Source organism: Pleuronectes platessa, chromosome 12, assembly GCF_947347685.1.
Source record: "Pleuronectes platessa chromosome 12, fPlePla1.1, whole genome shotgun sequence".
Taxonomy (NCBI): domain Eukaryota; kingdom Metazoa; phylum Chordata; class Actinopteri; order Pleuronectiformes; family Pleuronectidae; genus Pleuronectes; species Pleuronectes platessa.
In genome coordinates this window covers 20,645,393-20,666,975 of record NC_070637.1, presented here as the reverse complement: position 1 = coordinate 20,666,975, position 21,583 = coordinate 20,645,393, and the positions used below count along the sequence as shown (strand labels likewise).

At 41.9% G+C, this 21,583-nt stretch overlaps 1 protein-coding gene across 1 annotated transcript; it reads left to right on the top strand.

The window, feature by feature from the left end:
* Positions 1–1,721: 1,721 nt before the first annotated feature.
* LOC128453002 (uncharacterized) lies at positions 1,722–10,784 on the top strand. Its single transcript, XM_053435579.1, has 12 exons — positions 1,722–3,059; positions 3,216–3,424; positions 3,577–3,703; positions 4,078–4,172; positions 4,367–4,541; positions 4,634–4,744; positions 8,748–8,906; positions 9,063–9,271; positions 9,422–9,548; positions 9,923–10,017; positions 10,212–10,386; positions 10,479–10,784. The coding sequence occupies exons 1-12, from the start codon at positions 2,906–2,908 to the stop codon at positions 10,595–10,597; spliced, it is 1,755 nt and encodes a 584-aa protein (XP_053291554.1). The 5' UTR covers positions 1,722–2,905; the 3' UTR covers positions 10,598–10,784.
* The last annotated feature ends 10,799 nt before the right edge of the window (positions 10,785–21,583 follow it).

The window sequence follows — 21,583 nt, the reverse complement described above, 5'->3', positions numbered from 1 at the left end:
GGACCCTCTTCCCCAAAATAAAATTTGTCTGGAGCCGCAAAACATATTTGATAACAAAGCTAATAAAGTTTTATATAAAGTTATACTATACTAAACTATGGTTTGTTGCATTTATGAAATTATCGAACAACAATAAAGAAAACTGTTGACATTTGATTGATATTTTTACCTGTTACAACAAAGGAAAAACCAAACGCTTATGAAGAGAAGAAAATACACAGGCAAGTGTCGGCCTACTTTGAAATAAATTAAACACAGACCTTTGTAGGGTTATTTGAGTCCTCCCCGTATTTGTGGAAAATGTATGAAATAAGAAGTACCCTATTTTTAAATAAATAAAAACATATAGCTGCAGCCTAATAGCTTAAAAATATATATTTTAGTTGGCGAAATATTTAAACGAAAAGTGAGAGCAGGTCAGGCTGGAGGCGGACACAGAAACTGCAGCTCGGTAGAAACCAACTGCAGCTTCTGCTCTGATCAAGACGCTGAGCTCTGATCAGCTGAGACCAGAGAAACTCTGTGTTTTCACTGTTTCCACTGAGCAGCCGGTGAGTCAGTGACCAGCTCCTTCACGTGAAGGAGCTCTGGTCTTGTGTCTCTGAGCGAGTGCGCGGGGGGCGGAGCCTCGGGACCAGTGCGCTATCTGGGGCACGCACACACACACACACACACACACACACACACACACACTCGCCCGCTCCTGGTACTTCATGACGGCCTGATACGATGATGTTTTAAAAAAATGATCGTGACTTAGTCCACTTCCTGCAACCCTTGCAAAACATTTTACTTGCCATGTCAGCGGCAAAAACAACCCATATCAACAATTTGCCTTTTTATGTTATTAAGCAGAAAATCTCTGGTGTTTCAGATGGGCTGTGTAGTACTAGACATGACATTTGTCCTGTACAACCCTCAATGCACAACGAGGGTTGTAAACAAGTCAGACACTAAATGAAAAGAAGTAGAAAACCAAAAAGTTGCTTTATCTATACGGGTTGATCTCTTGTCTCCAACTTAGCCTGTTCCGGAGCCGGTTAGCCGTTTTGCAGTAGTTATCATGTTGATTTACTGCGAGAAGAAGTGAATGAGCTTCGTAGGACTGAGTTAAACCTGAAAATACCTCTGTAACCGCAAATCCTGCTGTACAGTACAGGCCCAGGGGAAGAGGTTTAGATGATGCTTCTGAGCCACGCCTGCTCACTCCCCATAACATATTGCAAGTCAGGTAAATCAAGGTTGATAACACGTTGCAGTATTTAAGCACCAACTACTCAAATGTATAGCATTTGAGCTGCAGGTAACATTGAAACAAGTCGTACCTGCATGAACGTGCAAATGTACCTTGAGGCTGTGTACGTATGATCGGAGGAACTCTGAGGATTTCCTGGTATCTTGGCTAAGAGTCATGGATGACAAAGGTAGGTTCAAAGAAATTTGTTCCTGAAATGAACAGTACCTGGTTCACAAGATGTTTGTATATTCATTATATGTAGGATCACAGCCTTTATATGTGTTCATTAACTCTTCTTGCTGCAGAAACATCCTTAACATTTGCTAATGTGCGTTTAGGTTAAGGCAGAGGGTTTCTACCAGGGGATATGAAATTGCAATAAATTAAAGCCAGATATTTCCTGATTGTCTAGGTCGTTACCTCTTAATGTGATAAATATGTTTATGAATCTTATATTTGTCTAAGGATGAAAGCATGTGAAGTGACTTCTCCCACTGGCAAGCCGGACTGTAGACCGGAGTCCTTTTGGATATAAGATTGCAAAAATTCAAAGCCAGTTATTTCCTGATGTAAGTTTAGGTTGTTACCTCTTAGTGTGATAAATATGTTTATGAATCTTGTATTTGTGTAAGAGTGATAGCATATGAAGGGACCTTTCTGTTGTGGCAATCTCAGGGTATTCTGCCTTGACTTTAATCCAGAACACCGGCAGAGTTGTTTTCTCGAACATACTTTTAATGCCGCCGTCATTTGCATTCTCCAGCAGCTAATCTCCTTCTTGCACAGCACAGACATGCTGGATCACCTGGTCTGTTGACAAATGGGTCTGAAAAATACCGTGTAGGTTTGTGTTTAGCGAAAAATTCATGTGACCGAGACAAGCGTCTTGATATGCATAAAGCATGAGGCATAACTGAGAGGATCCAGTCATTTTTCAAAAATAAAACACTGTTCAGAATCAGATAATAAATAAAACAGAAAAAATATAAGTTGTTTTTTCTTTCTGTGCGGTCTGGTACCAAATGACCCACGGCCCGGTACCGGTCCACGGCCTGGGGGTTGGGGACCACTGATTTAACACACATGCTCCTGACACAGTCAGTCACATCAACTGAGTTATGTCCTCCTTCTCCTCTTATTCTGGTGGCTGAGTTGAGTTCTTGTTAAATTGTTTGAATTGTCGCAGCACTTGTGCTCCTGCAGCGGTCAGTGTGCTTCCACAATGACAACGAGCCTTATCTTGCTCTATCAATAGCTTTTGCTTATACTTGTGTCAAATGATTTTTTCTCTAAGATGGTTTCTGTCATTTTGGGTAGTTTTGTTCACATTGATTATATGTGCAAGTGTTTGTTTCTGAAAGTTTTGCTTAAATTAGTTGTTTGGTGCAATGAAAATTCACGTTTGAGATAAAGAGTCTGTGCTGTCAGTCTAAAAACATTTAATTGGATAAGAGAAGAACAGAAACACCAGATGTACTGGCTTGAATGTTCAATCAATAGCAGGAACATTTTGTGCAGCTGCCATCTCAGAGCAGTGAAAGGATGAGGTGTCAGCAGGTTATAACTTTGTATGACTGAAAGTCGCTTTGATATCTTCGATGACGCAAATCAAGTGACTTAAAGACAAATGCTTCATGAATCTCTTTCCTTTGTTTAATTTGAGGATCAATGGATTCTCTGGACTTAGTGAGCCCTTACCTGTTCACGTACAAAAAGAGGAACTTTCTGGTTAAGGACAAATTGCGACCCAACGACCTCGACACTCTCCAGCATTTTGAGCTCCGTCCAACTGATGTCTTCCTCATCACGTACCCCAAGTCAGGTAGAAAATCCAACCTATGACCAGGAAGTGAACAAAAATATGCTAAAGATTCAAAATCCTATGAATGATTAGTAACGGAAACCTTTCTCTGGTAGGTGCTACCTGGGCTCATTAGGGTCAATCTATATGTTCATATTTACATATGTTACTCTGCAGGCACAGTTTGGATGCAACAGATCGTTGTCCAGATCATGGATGAGGCCCACCCGGAACTGGCAGAAGATGCCAGCAACAGGAGCCGAGTTCCTTGGTTGGAGGAAAGATCTGCAGATGACCCGAACCGAGAAAGGCCAGATCCTCGGATCTTTGGCACACATCTCCCCCCTGACATGTTGCCCCTCGCAGTGAAAGACAAGCAAATCAAGGTAATATGCACTTTGCTGTCTTCATGAACTGAGTTAATTTCATATACTCTTGGCATTCATGTGTGAACGAATTGACAAAGAAAAGCTTGTTTTTGTTGAGCTGTGAAAAAAAACATTGAAGCCAAGATTGTATTTATATTTTTTTGCAATAGGCTGTTTATGTCTGGAGGAACCCGAAGGATGTCCTGGTGTCCTTATATCACTTTGCTCAGAGTTGGGTTTTACTGGAAACGCCAAAGAGCTTTCAGGATTTCTTCCAGCAGTTCCTGGATGGTAAAGGTAGGTTCACAACAAATTGTTGGTAGCTCCACAAACTTCTGTCTGTATGAGGAAAACATATCTGGCGAACCATTCATCTTACGTGCATTAACATCCTTTATTCAGGTGTATTTGTTCACTCGGTGAGTAGAGACGAAACTGAATTCAGTCAACTTGCTGCGAATAAATTAAAAAAATGTGTTAATGCAAGTTTTAGTTAAAGAAAGAAATTCCAACAAAATAAAAAACCAATATTCATGTAGAAAATATAAATTAATGAATCTTGATTTCCAAGGTTGATAGTATGTATTTATGAAACAGCCTTGAATAGTAACAAGTTTCATTGACTTTCAGAATTATTTCTTTCAGCTCTGACATATGTTTTTCTTCAACAGTTTACATGGGATCATGGTTTGATCATGTGAGCGAGTATTCCGCAGCACGGAACCAACTGAACATCCATTTTGTGCAGTATGAGAACCTGTTGAAGGTTTGGGACATTCTTTCATCTATTACATTTATAAAGTTTATAAAAGTCCTTATCGTGCACGTGTTTGTCAGAAAGATTTTTACAGATTTACAGCTCCTGAATGCTTCCTGCAGATTTTGGATTCAGGACATTCTGTTTCATAAATTCAGCAAAATAATGACATGAAATTATTCTCAAACATCTGCCACTAACAGGACCTCAGAGGGGAAGTTGTGAAGCTCTGTTCTTTCCTTGGACAAGACTTGACGGATGAAGCCATCGATCGTGTGGTGGAGAGCTCCACCTTCAAAAACATGAAGACCAACCCCAATGCAAACTATATGGAATTACTCGAAAAAGAACGCTACAAGAAGGAAACCATGCGTAAAGGTTTGTTACCCCAGTGATGTTGCATTGGTTAAACTCTTTATTTACATTGTATACACCGTGCAAACGTGCAGTCTAATTGTTTACATGAACAGGGGTGGCGGGCGACTGGAAGAATCACTTGACTGTGGCCCAGAATCAGCGTTTTGATGAAGTCCTCAAAGAAAAGATGAAGACCCTTCCTCTGACCTGCATCTGGGAGATGGGTCAGTAGCTGCTCTCCAATTCAGCTCAACTCTTTATTGCAGTGACTGACTGATTTTCTCCCTCAGTGATCCACACTGCAACTGCTTTTCACCAGAACCAGAAATTAATTTCTCTTTGCTGCTCAGTTGCTGCATCTGTTTTCATCTGTCCAGTTTTTTATCTGCTTCTGAGATTTCTGCTGCCGCCTCAATAAAATATGTGAAGTAAGAGAAAACTGACTCGAACTCCAACACTTCTGTCGACTTCCAATTCTGATGTCACTGATAAGTTAGCATTGTGATGCTAATGCTAGTTCCTGTCGTCACCACACTGGTGGTGTTGAACCTTCTTTTTGCTGTTGATGTCTGACTGACTGATGGGTCGTGTCCTTCTGACTGAAAGACTGTGTCTATCTTTCAGTTTGTCCTCCTACTTACATGTTTCTGTCAGTCATTTGCAGAGCTGCCAACTTTTCAAAAAACCTTGGAGTGAGATTTTGTCGGGGGTGACCAACATTTTGCCGCGCACACAGCCACACACGTTGGCTCAAATATCAGGGAATTGTTGGAATTTGGCGTTGTATCCATGTTGTTCGCTGCATTCTGGTGGCCTTTGGGGCCCGAAGTCGTTGATAGGAGCGGCCGACTGGAGATGGACAACATTGGTTACATTCTGTGACGCAAAGACATAGCTGAAGGTCCACCCCCAGGAAATGTTGGTTTAAGTAGATGTTGTTTCCTGCATTCTAGTGGATTTTTGGGTGGTATGCTAAAGATGTGCAATACCTGAACTTCTTCTGATTCATGTTCCTCTGATCATGACTTGTAGGGCCTTCTAGCCTTGAGCTGAACATTCAACCAGAAAACTATTGTTGTGCCTCAATGACCACAATATAGCCTAATTAATAGACCTTTGTTTAAGATTTGACCAAGGTAGGTTGATTGACATTTTGATTGCAATGGTTTTCAACTGATTCTGAACTGAAACCTAACCTATATTTTAAATAATTTTATTCTTAAGAGCAGTTAATGATTTATGTTCGCCTCCCACCACACTTTCCATCAGACAAAAAAGTGCAACAAATAAAGTGCTTAAACAGTAGCCTTTTTAAGCAACACAATGGACCCTCTTCCCCAAAATAAAATTTGTCTGGAGCCGCAAAACATATTTGATAACAAAGCTAATAAAGTTTTATATAAAGTTATACTATACTAAACTATGGTTTGTTGCATTTATGAAATTATCGAACAACAATAAAGAAAACTGTTGACATTTGATTGATATTTTTACCTGTTACAACAAAGGAAAAACCAAACGCTTATGAAGAGAAGAAAATACACAGGCAAGTGTCGGCCTACTTTGAAATAAATTAAACACAGACCTTTGTAGGGTTATTTGAGTCCTCCCCGTATTTGTGGAAAATGTATGAAATAAGAAGTACCCTATTTTTAAATAAATAAAAACATATAGCTGCAGCCTAATAGCTTAAAAATATATATTTTAGTTGGCGAAATATTTAAACGAAAAGTGAGAGCAGGTCAGGCTGGAGGCGGACACAGAAACTGCAGCTCGGTAGAAACCAACTGCAGCTTCTGCTCTGATCAAGACGCTGAGCTCTGATCAGCTGAGACCAGAGAAACTCTGTGTTTTCACTGTTTCCACTGAGCAGCCGGTGAGTCAGTGACCAGCTCCTTCACGTGAAGGAGCTCTGGTCTTGTGTCTCTGAGCGAGTGCGCGGGGGGCGGAGCCTCGGGACCAGTGCGCTATCTGGGGCACGCACACACACACACACACACACACACACACACACACACACTCGCCCGCTCCTGGTACTTCATGACGGCCTGATACGATGATGTTTTAAAAAAATGATCGTGACTTAGTCCACTTCCTGCAACCCTTGCAAAACATTTTACTTGCCATGTCAGCTGCAAAAACAACCCATATCAACAATTTGCCTTTTTATGTTATTAAGCAGAAAATCTCTGGTGTTTCAGATGGGCTGTGTAGTACTAGACATGACATTTGTCCTGTACAACCCTCAATGCACAACGAGGGTTGTAAACAAGTCAGACACTAAATGAAAAGAAGTAGAAAACCAAAAAGTTGCTTTATCTATACGGGTTGATCTCTTGTCTCCAACTTAGCCTGTTCCGGAGCCGGTTAGCCGTTTTGCAGTAGTTATCATGTTGATTTACTGCGAGAAGAAGTGAATGAGCTTCGTAGGACTGAGTTAAACCTGAAAATACCTCTGTAACCGCAAATCCTGCTGTGTAGTACAGGCCCAGGGGAAGAGGTTTAGATGATGCTTCTGAGCCACGCCTGCTCACTCCCCATGACATATTGCAAGTCAGGTAAAACAAGGTTGACAACACGTTGCAGTATTTAAGCACCAACTACTCAAAAGTATAGCATTTGAGCTGCAGGTAACATTGAAACAAGTCGTACCTGCATGAACGTGCAAATTTACCTTGAGGCTGTGTACGTATGATCGGAGGAACTCTGAGGATTTACTGGTATCTTGGCTAAGAGTCATGGATGACAAAGGTAGGTTCAAAGAAATTTGTTCCTGAAATGAACAGTACCTGGTTCACAAGATGTTTGTATATTCATTATATGTAGGATCACAGCCTTTATATGTGTTCATTAACTCTTCTTGCTGCAGAAACATCCTTAACATTTGCTAATGTGCGTTTAGGTTAAGGCAGAGGGTTTCTACCAGGGGATATGAAATTGCAATAAATTAAAGCCAGATATTTCCTGATTGTCTAGGTCGTTACCTCTTAATGTGATAAATATGTTTATGAATCTTATATTTGTCTAAGGATGAAAGCATGTGAAGTGACTTCTCCCACTGGCAAGCCGGACTGTAGACCGGAGTCCTTTTGGATATAAGATTGCAAAAATTCAAAGCCAGTTATTTCCTGATGTAAGTTTAGGTTGTTACCTCTTAGTGTGATAAATATGTTTATGAATCTTGTATTTGTGTAAGAGTGATAGCATATGAAGGGACCTTTCTGTTGTGGCGATCTCAGGGTATTCTGCCTTGACTTTAATCCAGAACACCGGCAGAGTTGTTTTCTCGAACATACTTTTAATGCCGCCGTCATTTGCATTCTCCAGCAGCTAATCTCCTTCTTGCACAGCACAGACATGCTGGATCACCTGGTCTGTTGACAAATGGGTCTGAAAAATACCGTGTAGGTTTGTGTTTAGCGAAAAATTCATGTGACCGAGACAAGCGTCTTGATATGCATAAAGCATGAGGCATAACTGAGAGGATCCAGTCATTTTTCAAAAATAAAACACTGTTCAGAATCAGATAATAAATAAAACAGAAAAAATGTGAGTTGTTTATTCTTTCTGTGCGGTCTGGTACCAAATGACCCACGGCCCGGTACCGGTCCACGGCCTGGGGGTTGGGGACCACTGATTTAACACACATGCTCCTGACACAGTCAGTCACATCAACTGAGTTATGTCCTCCTTCTCCTCTTATTCTGGTGGCTGAGTTGAGTTCTTGTTAAATTGTTTGAATTGTCGCAGCACTTGTGCTCCTGCAGCAGTCAGTGTGCTTCCACAGTGACAACGAGCCTTATCTTGCTCTATCAATAGCTTTTGCTTATACTTGTGTCAAATGATTTTTTCTCTAAGATGGTTTCTGTCATTTTGGGTAGTTTTGTTCACATTGATTATATGTGCAAGTGTTTGTTTCTGAAAGTTTTGCTTAAATTAGTTGTTTGGTGCAATGAAAATTCACGTTTGAGATAAAGAGTCTGTGCTGTCAGTCTATAAACATTTAATTGGATTAGAGAAGAACAGAAACACCAGATGTACTGGCTTGAATGTTAAATCAATAACAGGAAGATTTTGTGCAGCTGCCATCTCAGAGCAGTGAAAGGATGAGGTGTCAGCAGGTTATAACTTTGTATGACTGAAAGTCGCTTTGATATCTTCGATGACGCAAATCAAGTGACTTAAAGACAAATGCTTCATGAATCTCTTTCCTTTGTTTAATTTGAGGATCCATGGATTCTCTGGACTTAGTGAGCCCTTACCTGTTCACGTACAAAAAGAGGAACTTTCTGGTTAAGGACAAATTGCGACCCAACGACCTCAACACTCTCCAGCATTTTGAGCTCCGTCCAACTGATGTCTTCCTCATCACGTACCCCAAGTCAGGTAGAAAATCCAACCTACGAACAGGAAGTGAACAAAAATGTGCTAAAGATTCAAAATCCTATGAATGATTAGTAACGGAAACCTTTCTCTGGTAGGTGCTACCTGGGCTCATTAGGGTCAATCTATATGTTCATATTTACATATGTTACTCTGCAGGCACAGTTTGGATGCAACAGATCGTTGTCCAGATCATGGATGAGGCCCACCCGGAACAGGCAGAAGATGCCAGCAACAGGATCCGAGTTCCTTGGTTGGAGGAAAGATCTGCAGATGACCCGAACCGAGAAAGGCCAGATCCTCGGATCTTTGGCACACATCTCCCCCCTGACATGTTGCCCCTCGCAGTGAAAGACAAGCAAATCAAGGTAATATGCACTTTGCTGTAATCATGAACTGAGTTAGTCCAAACATTCTGGACATTCATGTGTGAACGAATTGACAAAGAAAAGAGTATTTTTGTTGAGCTGTGAAAAAAACATTGAAGCCAAGATTGTATTAATATTTTTTGGCAATAGGCTGTTTATGTCTGGAGGAACCCGAAGGATGTCCTGGTGTCCTTATATCACTTTGCCCAGAGTTGGGTTTTACTGGAAACGCCAAAGAGCTTTGAGGAATTCTTCCAGCAGTTCCTGGATGGTAAAGGTAAGTTCACAGGAACTTGTTAGTAACTCCACAGACATCTGTCTGTATGAGGAAAACATTTCTGGCAAACCATTCATCTTACGTGCATTAACATCCTTTATTCAGGTGTATTTGTTCACTCGGTGAGAAGAGACAAAGCTCAATTCAGTCAACTTGCTGCAGAAACATTTAAAAAATGTGTTAATACAAGTTTTAGTTAAAGAAAAAAATTCCAACAAATTAAGAAACCAATATTCATGTAGAAAATATGTATTTATGAATCTTGATTTAAAAGGTTGATAGTATGTATTTATGAAACAACCTAGAATAGTAACAAGTTTCATTGACTTTTTAAATATTTTCTTTCAGCTCTGACATATGTTTTTCTTCAACAGTTTACATGGGATCATGGTTTGATCATGTGAGCGAGTATTCCGCAGCACAGAACCAACTGAACATCCATTTTGTGCAGTATGAGAACCTGTTGAAGGTTTGGGACATTCTTTCATCTATTGCATTTATAAAGTTTATAAAAGTCCTTATCGTGCACGTGTATGTCAGAAAGATTTTTACAGATTTACAGCTCCTGAATGCTTCCTGCAGATTTTGGATTCAGGACATTCTGTTTCATAAATTCAGCAAAATAATGACATGAAATTATTCTCAAACATCTGCCACTAACAGGACCTCAGAGGGGAAGTTGTGAAGATCTGTTCTTTCCTTGGACAAGACTTGACGGATGAAGCCATCGATCGTGTGGTGGAGAGCTCCACCTTCAAAAACATGAAGACCAACCCCAATGCAAACTACAAGGAGTTCATCGAAAAAGACCGCTACAAGAAGGAAACCATGCGTAAAGGTTTGTTACCCCACTGAGGTTGCATTGGTTAAACTCTTTATTTACATTGTATACACCGTGCAAACATGCAGTCTAATTGTTTACATGAACAGGGGTGGCGGGCGACTGGAAGAATCACTTGACTGTGGCCCAGAATCAGCGTTTTGACGAAGTCCTCAAAGAAAAGATGAAGACCCTTCCTCTGACCTGCATCTGGGAGATGGGTCAGTAGTTGCTCTCCAATTCAGCTCAGCTCTTTACTGCACTGACTGATTTTCTCCCTCAGTGATCCACACTGCAACTGCTTTTAACCAGCATCAGAAATTCATCTCTTTTTGCTGCTCAGGCTAAAAGTTTGGTTTTCATCTATCAAGCCTTTTATCTGCTTCTGAGATTTCTGCCGCCGCCTCAATAAAATACGTGAGAAAACTGACACACTTCTGTAGACTTCCATTTCTGCTGTCACTGAAATGTTCAAGTTTATCACACAAAATCACACAAAATCACTCAGTGAACAAATCCAATACATACACATGGTCATTGTGGTGATTTTACACCTCTTGTCTAGCCGGGGCTTTGATGAGCTGTCAATAAATCCACCGGAAACAAGTGTTGTTGTGACTCGTTTCTTCAATAGGACGGTCAACCATGAAGTTCAGCTCTGGGACAGTCTTGTGCCTCCCTGCGCCAGTGTTGTCAATTTATTGACTGCGTGAAGACGTACTGCCGCCATAACTTATTTTTTTAACAGCGAGGCCCTTTGAGAGCGTCAGTGGCTGAACCATATTTAACCTTTCTGTGTCAGACCACCCGCCAGTGGCTGGGCCTCTAGTGGCCCATTCACCACCACAGTTGCAACGACAAGCTAGCTGAATATGATATAGAGCCGGGCCGCGGACAAACCACTCGATTTATTCCCCACAAAACCCAAACATCTTTTGAAGATGCGTTGTGCGCAGCCTGACAAAGGCTCTGCCGGCCACAATGTCACAGCAGCAGTATAAATAACCTTCAGTTTGAGGTGGCGGGGTTTTATGTAGAGAACATGCAGTGACTGATCTTCCCATGATAAAAAAAAAGCACTTTTCCCAGGTTATGTCACACACAGGGGGTCTGGCTGAGTGAACTGGGGGAAGCAGATAGAAGCTCTATCCCTGATTTTATATCATTTATAGTTTGTTTGAAGAGCTGTGATACAAAATCACAAAAGATAAACACGTGTAGAATTCAGGTCACATCACTCATGGGTATTCTATAACAGATAATCATAAATAATAACTATTAGAAGCGTCTAGTCTAGTTATAAGTTCAAATAGAGAGTCAGAGTCCGACCAAAGATTATCATTCAGAGAAGGATCTGGAGAAGATATACTAACAAGAGAGAACATACAGGACTCATGGTGGAGGAAGTAAAATCACAGGAATGAATAATATCAAACGTCTTAATTTAAATCTTTAGTCCGGAGCATCATCGCACCTGTAATTGAAGAAGTCAAGTCGGATTATTTATAAAGCACATTAAAAACAGTTGAACTTAAGAGCCTTTTAATCAAAGTTAAGAAAACACAAGCTGCAGTGCAAGAGAAAAACATTTGAAAAGATAAAGAAAAATAAAATAAGTTTTATTCTTAAAGCACCTTTCAAAACACAGTGACAAAGGGCTTTACAAGTTTAGAATGAAAAATTCAAAAGCAAACAATAAAACACGATTTGAAGCTCACACAGCATAAGAGCACGGACACAGAAATGAAAATGTTAAAAGAAAAAACAAGATCTAATGAAACATTATAATCTGATTAAAATGCCTTTTAATTTTGCTATGACACAGGGAGGCTTTTAACACAATAATTGCATTTTAACACTAAAGATGAAGATGATGGAATTGACACTACTTTTTATTATACTTTCTACTTCACTTTCATAACACAGTCCAACTCCAACTGTCAAGCGCATTTAAACAAACATAAAACGTACATTTATATATATATATATATATATATATATTGACCATCAGTACTGAGCTTCAGAACGTGTTCAGCTTCATGCTGCTCCAGCAATAAAACCCAGGCCCAAGTTTTGCTGCAATGCAACATCATGCAAAATGTCATATGCATGTAAGTGCACCTCCCTTGTGGATTACTTTGCAAAATGAAAATCCGTCGTCGGTGCTAAAACTTCCAACACATTAATCTATTACAAACTGGACTTCATGGTCCCACTGGTGCCTTCAACAACACCCCCCCAGCAGCGCAGCCACCTGTGCGGCTTTGATGCAGGACTGGATGCTCCTGCCCTCACAGTGAAGCACTCTGGTTCCTGAGTGTGCAGCAGCCACCATTACCACCACAGCTAAGAAGGCACAAAAGTTAGATATTGCAACTTTGCAGTGGTGGAGACGGTACCACACTGCTCTTTCCACAGATGTATTAATTTAGGTTGGGGGGTTCATGCAGAGTCAATTCCGGTTTTCCCTCTGGAGCGTCATGTTCGATGGAAACTGAGGCGCTCTCTCACCGTGCTGTCATGTGTCAGGCGTCATGTTTACATATCTGCTGATAAAAACAGCTTGGACCCGGAGTGAATGCTGATTGTGTTTAGTTTTGGTGTTTGTGTGTAATTCGAGTGGGAAATAGGTTTAATTTGCTGCTGATTAAGCTGCAGAGGAACAAGCTCTTCATAAAAGAATCAGCTCATTGTTGAATTTACTCTTCTTTTGGTACAACAACAAGAAAAATTTAAATATATTGACAGACCTCTCCTTTAAATGTTGGCACAGAGAAAAGAAGTGTGTCATCGGTGATCCACGGTCCTTGTGATCCAATTTTCCAGTTGGGTCTTAAATCATCAGTTGGCCTCTGCCTCTGTCCGTTTTCACCCTCTGAATCCTTCTTCATCACTGTGTTGCCTTGTCGTGACCTTTGACCCCCAGCGCTCCCAGATGAGCAGGGGTCTGCTGGACAATCCCAGTGGGTTAATAATTACTCTGAGTTCACAGTGAAGGAAGCCTGACCCCAGGCACGGCACAGCAAGGCGTGAGCGGCCCACGGTACGGCTGATAAATGAACCACAGATACCGCAGCCCCCCCCTGTTTGTGTGTGTTTAAAAAGAGAAGCATGGAGAGCGGGCGGCATACCTTCAAAGTGTTCCCGTCAGTGGGAAGGTTGTTTGAAGAGAGGGCACTTTGTGAAGTACTTTAAAGATATTACCTCTGTGCAGCTAAGGGTTCTATCAGCCGCCCAGAGAATGACACCGACCTACTGGTATTCAGAGGTAAAATGCTACTTGATTAGTTACCAGAGTGCATGTGAAGCCTCTTTTTCAATGGTCACAAAACCCACTATCTTGCTTTATTCTGCAATTTGAATGGATGCAATTGGCAGCCATTCAAATGACTTTGCAGTAGACACAGGTTTTTACAGTATGTGGCTCACAAGAAAGGGGCTTATTTCTTCTTCTCTATTTCGGCAGTCTAGATGCTGACGCTGCATTTTTTTTTTTTGTGCAATGTCATGACGTGCTTTGAACACCCGGGTGTTGCTGTGGAAATAGCCATGAACATTTGGGTTCTCACATCCTCGGGAACAACATGCAACTGTGATATTTGTTTTTCTGCATATTGAGCAAAATGAAACACTGCAAGGGCAAGAAAGCGAATCTCAGAAAAAGATTATAAATTTCAAACAGATTATGAAATAGATTTAGTGCTTTTTCAATCACGGTCAAGGGAAAAACAAGTTTAGACACAAAGAAAAGACAGTAAATAAAAGTAAACAAGACAAAATAATGACAGACATCGACAGAGTAATGAGACAGATTTGGACTGAATTAAAAACAAGATTAAAAAGGATTAAATTTGATGTAAGATCAGCGATAGTGACAAGACCTAATGTGTATTAAGAGACTGTAACAACAGTGGAATGTGGCTGTGGATTTTTTTCCCTACAGAACTGACCCTAATGAAACGGGTCCGAGGATTTAAATTTCCTTTGGTGCTTTGTGTTATTTTTTTTTTAAGGCAGAGACGATACAGCAGAGACATAAAGAGATAAAGTACAACAGAGACAAGAGAGAAAGTCCAGCAGAGAGAAAATGACAGAGCGATGCAGGGGCAGCGAGACAGAGGCGGTGGCTTTTCTCAGAGATGAACATTAATAATACGAGCCGCCACAATAGAAGCACTGAGATCAGAGAGATCACCTCCATTGTGCCGCCATCTCCTACTGACACCCAGCGCTCTGGTGACGGGAGAACAAGAAGAATAGAGGAGCATAACCTGGCCGCTCACCATGCCCCTCTTTTTAAAATACATAATGGCCTCTGGTCCTCTGCTCTGGCTTTTGAGTGCATGTTGTGATGTGCAGAGACAGAGAGGTAAATGTGTCAGCTCCACGTCCGGGCTGACTTATGGAGGGATTTCAGTTCTTGTGATCGCCACAGGGTTGAAACACATCGTCAAGTCTTTCCCTGCAGCGTCAGGGACACTCAGTAGAGAGTCCCTGACATTCTGTCAAGCTGTAAAATCCCTGTAAAATCTGTGAAAATAAAAAAAAAGATACACCATTTTTTTTTATATTGAATGTATTCCTTCTTGAACCATGTTCCATCCTTCCACCAAATCAATTGTTTTGTGTAATCTTACTCACAAAAAGACACAAACGAACAAAAAAACATATTTAGGGTGAAAACATGATTATTTCTTTTTTTAATTGATTAGAATCTCTCTTGAAATGTGAAGGTCTCAACTGATTTAGGTATATTATGTCTTGCATGAAACACAATCTGCAAAATATACATAATAACTGTAGCTTTGACGAAGCAGAGATTATAATTGAAATACTCAACTCAAGTACAAATATGTAAATAACAGTTAATAAGTGATTGAGTAAATATAATAAATTAATGTACAGATAAGCATTGTGCAGAACCTTCTGTACCACTTACTAAATGTGACACATAAATCATCAAAGCAGGTCAAACAGATTAACACTGATCATTACATGTTTGATTGTCACGTTGTCTGAGGAGATGTACAGCTCAGCGCTGGCGGCTCTGTGAGGCCCTGAGGGGGCTGCAGACCATCAGGAAGTGAGAGGTGGACCGGCCTCGATAGAGCGGAGGTTCAGTGAGTGACCAGGGGAATCTCTCTGGTCATTAATCATAGGACTGGACAGCCGCAGACACGTCACTCCGAGGTGGACAGGTCTGGGCCACTGGAGCGCAGCATGTCCTTGACCTTATCTTTGATTTTAGCCACTTTATTTCAGCAACTCCTTTATCTTACGTATCTCTGTTGCTTGATTATTTCCCATTGTTTCACACGATTCATGGAGGAAACATATCACGAGGGTACATTTGGATTGATTGATTGATTAAGTGCTGACAGATGACGGCTCGCTCTTTCGCTGATACGACCCCGTGTAGCAGAGGTCAGTGTCCCAATTTAGGTTTTCAGTTGGTATTGGGCCCGAAATCAGTGTGAGCCCTAAAGCAATGTTGTTCTGAGATTGGGTCATGACCTGAAAGTGGGTCAGGTGGGAAGATTATTATGGATATGGATATGGATATGGATATGCCTATGGATAGAGTTGCTTGGTTTGTATTGTCAAAAGATATACATATGTTGGAAAAGAACAAAAAAAAGATAAAGCAGAGGACCCAATACTGACCAGTGAGATTGGATCATGACCTGAAAGTGGGTCAGGTGGGAAGATTATTATGGATATGGATATGGATAGAGTTACCTTGTTTTTATTGTCAAAAGATAGAGAGATGTTGGAAAATAACAGAAAAAGAGATAAAGCAAAGGATCCAATACTGACCAGTGAGATTGGGGTTTTAAAAAATGCAGAAACTTTTAGTCCTATTTCCATTTTCTGTCTTTCTGCATCTTTTTTCAATCTGTGTTTCCTCTTCTGTTGCTTCCTATGTTTCAGGGGTGTTTATTTAAAGCCTGATGGACCCACAGGCCGCCACACTCCAAGAGTTAAACTCAGCCTTCCGCCACTTTGGCAAATAAAGAAGATGAATGAGTCCAAATCTGAAAGCAAACAGCCGAGATTGTCAGCACCAGCGGGAACGTGATAGGGGCCAAGTGAATGATGATGTCACTTAGCTGGCTGACAGATCACTTAGCGGGCTGGAGGAGGCGGCTTTCACATTTTTGCCTCCCGTCCCCTCTTCCTCTTCCTCTTCCTCTCCTGGGACAGAGCTTTCATCCAGAGCCATTTTTCAGCCAATTTATTTTTTGATGTGGTCTAACCTGGGGCATCTCCCGCTGGGGGAGGCTTTATGTGGTGATTAATGACGGGTATTTAGCCCAGGTACCTGGGGGAGCTGTAGCCCATCTGCACAACACTGACAGGTACAGCACTGCACTCCAGGAGCAGACAGGACAGGACAGGCCTGCAGCAGACTGGAGAGTGGCAGACAGGTGCGATCAGTGTCACTGGGCCACCACCGACCACTGCTACATGCACTTTATTACTGTGGCCAAGTGGTCCCCGCCTTGTTAAACCATCTTCATATAAAACTTTACAGATTCAAGGTTTACGAATCTGTTTCCTCTGATGGGTTTTAGATAGTTGAGGGTATTCCTCTGCATGCTACTAGACCTTCACAGAGGAAGAGAACCCGCTGGCTGAGGCCGGATGATTTAGACATCTATTATACGCTTGAACGGCCCTGTCTTCTTCACTCCATCATAGACCATCCCTCAGCAGAACCGGCCCAGATGCCAGAAGGACCCTAATGAGATTAGGCTGCGGACAGGTTGGTGGCCAGTAGCTGTCACAACTGTTCTGTCTATGTGTGGAGAGATTTATGTGTGTGTAAGTTTGTGTGTGTGTGTCTGTGTGTGTGTGTTTGCATGAAGGGATAGTTGTGTGAGTTTGTGTCGGTGAATGTACTGTATGTGTTACACAAGTCTGTGAGAGGGGGTGCGCGCACGCTGCCACAGTGATGGTGATTAATGAGCGAGGTAATCCATAGTCTCGTTCTGTCAGTGATAGACACATCAACAGACCCCCAGAGCCTGATGAACAGACTGCGCAGCTCCATCAGTCACACACAGACACAGACACACACACACACACACACACACACACACACAAAGGGAAACACAAATGAGGAAGGGAAACTGCTGTGGACTTTGTGACAGACTCCTGGTTTTGTTCCAGTTTATCATCAGATCAGATAAAACTGGATTATTCCGAGATAATTGATGATTCATCTTTCGACGGCCAGCTTTACTTTTCTTCTGGATCATTAATTCTCCTCTGTCCCTGCAGACGTACACCTCAACACTGAGGGCTAAGACCACGGTAATACAATGCTAACGATCGGCCGTCCATAAAGAAGCAGTCGGCCTGCACAATGCTCGAAACCCTGTGGCCCCAGACGCCTTTGAAGCACACTGAGATCAAAAAGCAATGCTCCATGGAGCACAGACTAGGTGAGGAGTATGGGCAGAACAAGAGACGAATGGTTGGAAGCGAGGAGGGAGGGACACGGGACAATGCCTGCAGGACAGGGCCGCTGACTTCCGAAGATAAAATCATATTTCGAGGGCAGGCGTCCAAAACTCCCCGTCTGCCTCCGTCTCCCCTCCTGCCTTCCCTCCTTTCTTCTCTGAATATGGACAATGACTGTTTGCATTTACAGAACCATAAATCAGAGGTGCCCATTGCCACAGAGCAGCTGGCACGTTTGCCAATAATTATAATTATTAATCATGCTGATTTCACGGTCTTCAGCAGGACGGCGGGAGACTGCGAGGGACAGGGTGCGGCTGGCGCCTCCGGGACCGCAAGGCAGGCTGGGAAGGGAAGGGTGGCCTGCAGAGGAGAGGGGGAGGAGGAGGAGGAAGGGGGAAGAGTAGCAGGAATGGACAATCGGTAGAGAGCAGGAGCAGAAAGTGGGATTGAACTCAAACTATGTTGTGTTGGACAATAACAACAGAATCATATGTTTCAGTAAAAGTCCCAAAGTGACAGATGTATATTCAAACGACAAAGGCCTCTAATATAGGAATTGGAGGAGAGGAGGAAATAGTGTTTCCAGAGGGATTTGGATGTATGTTATTTTAGTGATGTGTTCAGTTACCCGCGGCATCTATTGCACTTCTGTCCATTCGGGAGAGGGATCCTTCACATGTCACTCTCTCTGAGGTTTTTACGATTTTTGGGGGGGGGTGTTTTTCCCTGTTGTTAAGCCCTTTGAGACAAATTGTGATTTGTGAGAATGGGATGTACAAATAAAGTTGATTGACTGATGATTGACTGATAAAACCGATTTTTTTTTTCATCACGTTATCTGTAACAGTTTAAATGACAGAGACGAATGACGCTCATTGTCACATGAGGAATTAGCTTCTACGCAGGAAGTCAAATGAAACAACAAAATACACAATTTGTCGCATTTTGAATGACGGTAAAATAATTGTGTTGAGGGCTTTTGTCATTTCTTTTAGTGAACTTGTGGATAAAGTTCTTCTGTAGTTGTCATTGGACTAAGTCCCAATATCAATGTGTGGTCAGACAGGGCAGTAACAGAGGATGTATTAATTTAACACAATTTAGAAACAGTTTAGTTTCTCCCACAACTCTCGTCTCCCTTTTATTTTCTTCATCGTGCAGGAATATAAAGCTTCAGGTGATCATCTCAAACGCCGGGCCCCTGGAGGACTTGTTGTTTAACTACTCACATTCCCTCCCAGCAGCTGTTGCTGGCTCCCTCCTCCTACTCGGGCCCTCTGCTAACCAGCTGCCTCACAGAGCCCAGTAAAGCACAGTGAGGAACTGCCAGCTTGTGTCATCTGCCTTTCACTTCTACAATTCTGTAAATACGAGGACGACTGTATAATTAGACACTTAACCAGTGGAATATGGTGTTTTCCTTGTTAAAGTGTGTGTTTCTTGGGAAGCTGGCCACATTTGTGTGTGTGTGTGTGTGTCCCTGAACTTATGCGCTCCGGTGTGTCTTTGTCTGCATGTGTTTGTTGTGGCACTGTATGTATTCACAATTGGTCGTACATGTACAGCACATGTTGCCACGCTGGACAGATGGGAGCTGCATGGGTGTGAGCATCAGAGACTTGATCCCTTGTCGCCCTCATCGCCGTCTCATACCCAACAAATACCTTGAGACCTGCAGGGTCCAGCTCTGGTCAACACATGTCTGTGCTGGCACCAACACTCACTGAACACATGTGTTATTCAAATCCGGGGACCAATCGCAGCTCAGAGAAGTGCAGAGGAGTCGCTGCTGTCGAGGTAAAGACCTCAGGGCGTGAGTCAGGTCCCTGGAAATCAAACTAATTTAAATACCTCTTCTCTTATCTGTTAGTTAATATGAACTCATGGTTGTGTTTGTCTTAAATTTGGGAACTCGTTCTGATAGGACATGATCTGACAGCTTCCAGTGGTGGGATATCATGTTTACTCCGTTACTATACCTACGTTAATCTTTCAAGAATCTGTAGATTTACTTATTTTAAGTAGATTTATTTTACAAAACAGTTTTTCCCTATATTTAAACAAATCCTCATTATACTGGTCACTGTGATTTACAGCCAGATGCGTTTTATTTATACATGGAAGATTAAGTACACATCATAATCTCTCTCTTTTCTTGTCGGTGTCTTTTTTGTCAATTACACATTAACACCATTATAATAATAACACCGTCCAACATTAAAAGACCACACATGACCATTAGCTATATTTAGCAGAGCAATATCCTGGTACAGTAAGAGATGTGTGTTTGGACTTATTTGGTAAAAACTCTATCTCACATCCACCATTTGGTTTAAATCCTTCTCGTAACGAATCGCCCACACATTCTGTTTCACTCGTGGCATCGCTGACGAAAATAAGCTCTACTGCTGTTTCACGGTGACATTGAGACATCTGTGCTTTTAAAGGGGGTTCCACTTTATGTGCTTGAGCTAGTTAGCCTAGCCTGCTGTCCTCCACTTCTGATCAGGAAGAAGAGTTTCAAGTTTAACGTAAAGGGACAAATGTCTCAAATAGCGAGAAGTCGTGGCCTCAATTTCAGCTGCTTAAAGCTGGTTAGATGTGACAATATTATATTATTTTTATATTATATTTTTAGATCGTGTTTTTTAGTTTTATAATTTTATAAAGTCCCTTTTGATTGATTTCAGATTTTTATCATTTTACTGGCAGCTCAGTACACAAACATTTAAAAAACAATGCTGACCTATTAGAACAAATACATTTCAGTTTGACTCTGAATTGTTTTGGTCTGGTTGTTTGTCGACAGTATTTAATCTCCTTCTCCACAGGAGGCGGTCAAATTGACAGCAGGTTTGACGGATGACCTCCACTCGACTCTCCCTCTCCGTCACCTCCCCGCTCCATCCTCCCTTCTCCTCCTCTCTCCGTCCCTCTCCTCTGGATCTCCTTATCCCCTCCACGCATAACATAGCATCCCCTGGGCAGGCCCGGACAGGGGGTCGGTCTGGGAGGCCAGACCCAGAAACAAAGCTCTCTCTGCCATTCGAATGTGCGCAACCCCCCCCCCCCCCCCCCCCGAGCCGCCGTCCTCCAGGGAGAGTGCTCTCTGCTGGGCCGGGGCTGTTAATAAGCTGCTAATGAGGAAACAGACCTCCATTCTCTGCTAACATCAAGACAGATGGACGCACACGAGCGACATGTTTGTTTTAAACTTTCCACTGAAGTGACAGATTAGAGGGAAGACAGGCTCTGATTGGTCTCGTTGGCTAGATTCGGAGACATGTGACCCTAATGCTGATATTATTCATCACGGTAGCATTCAGCAGGTCTCTCTGCATCATCTCGCCTTTATTTCATTGCCTTACGTCACATGATATAGTGCCAGGGGGAGTATTACTCCTGAAGACTTCCTCAGCATCTTTTACTCACCGTGTTGTATCACACTATGTGGAAAAACTGAAAAAGCCAATATTGTTTGGGGGAGAATTCGTGTTCTAGCTTTTAAACTGGTTTAAACGTGAAAAATTCTATATTCCATCTCCGCTCACAGTCAATTTAGTGGTAGATCTTGATGATTTTAAGGTCAACATAAATAATAAGCACCTAAAGAGTCAGAGAAAAGAAATTCTGTTCTGTTGTAAGATCTGATTTAAAACCCTAGAGCTGAACTGAAGAAACAGAAATAAACTAGAGAGTCACATACATCCACCGAGGCCCATCAGTCCCTTTAGGAAACTATACA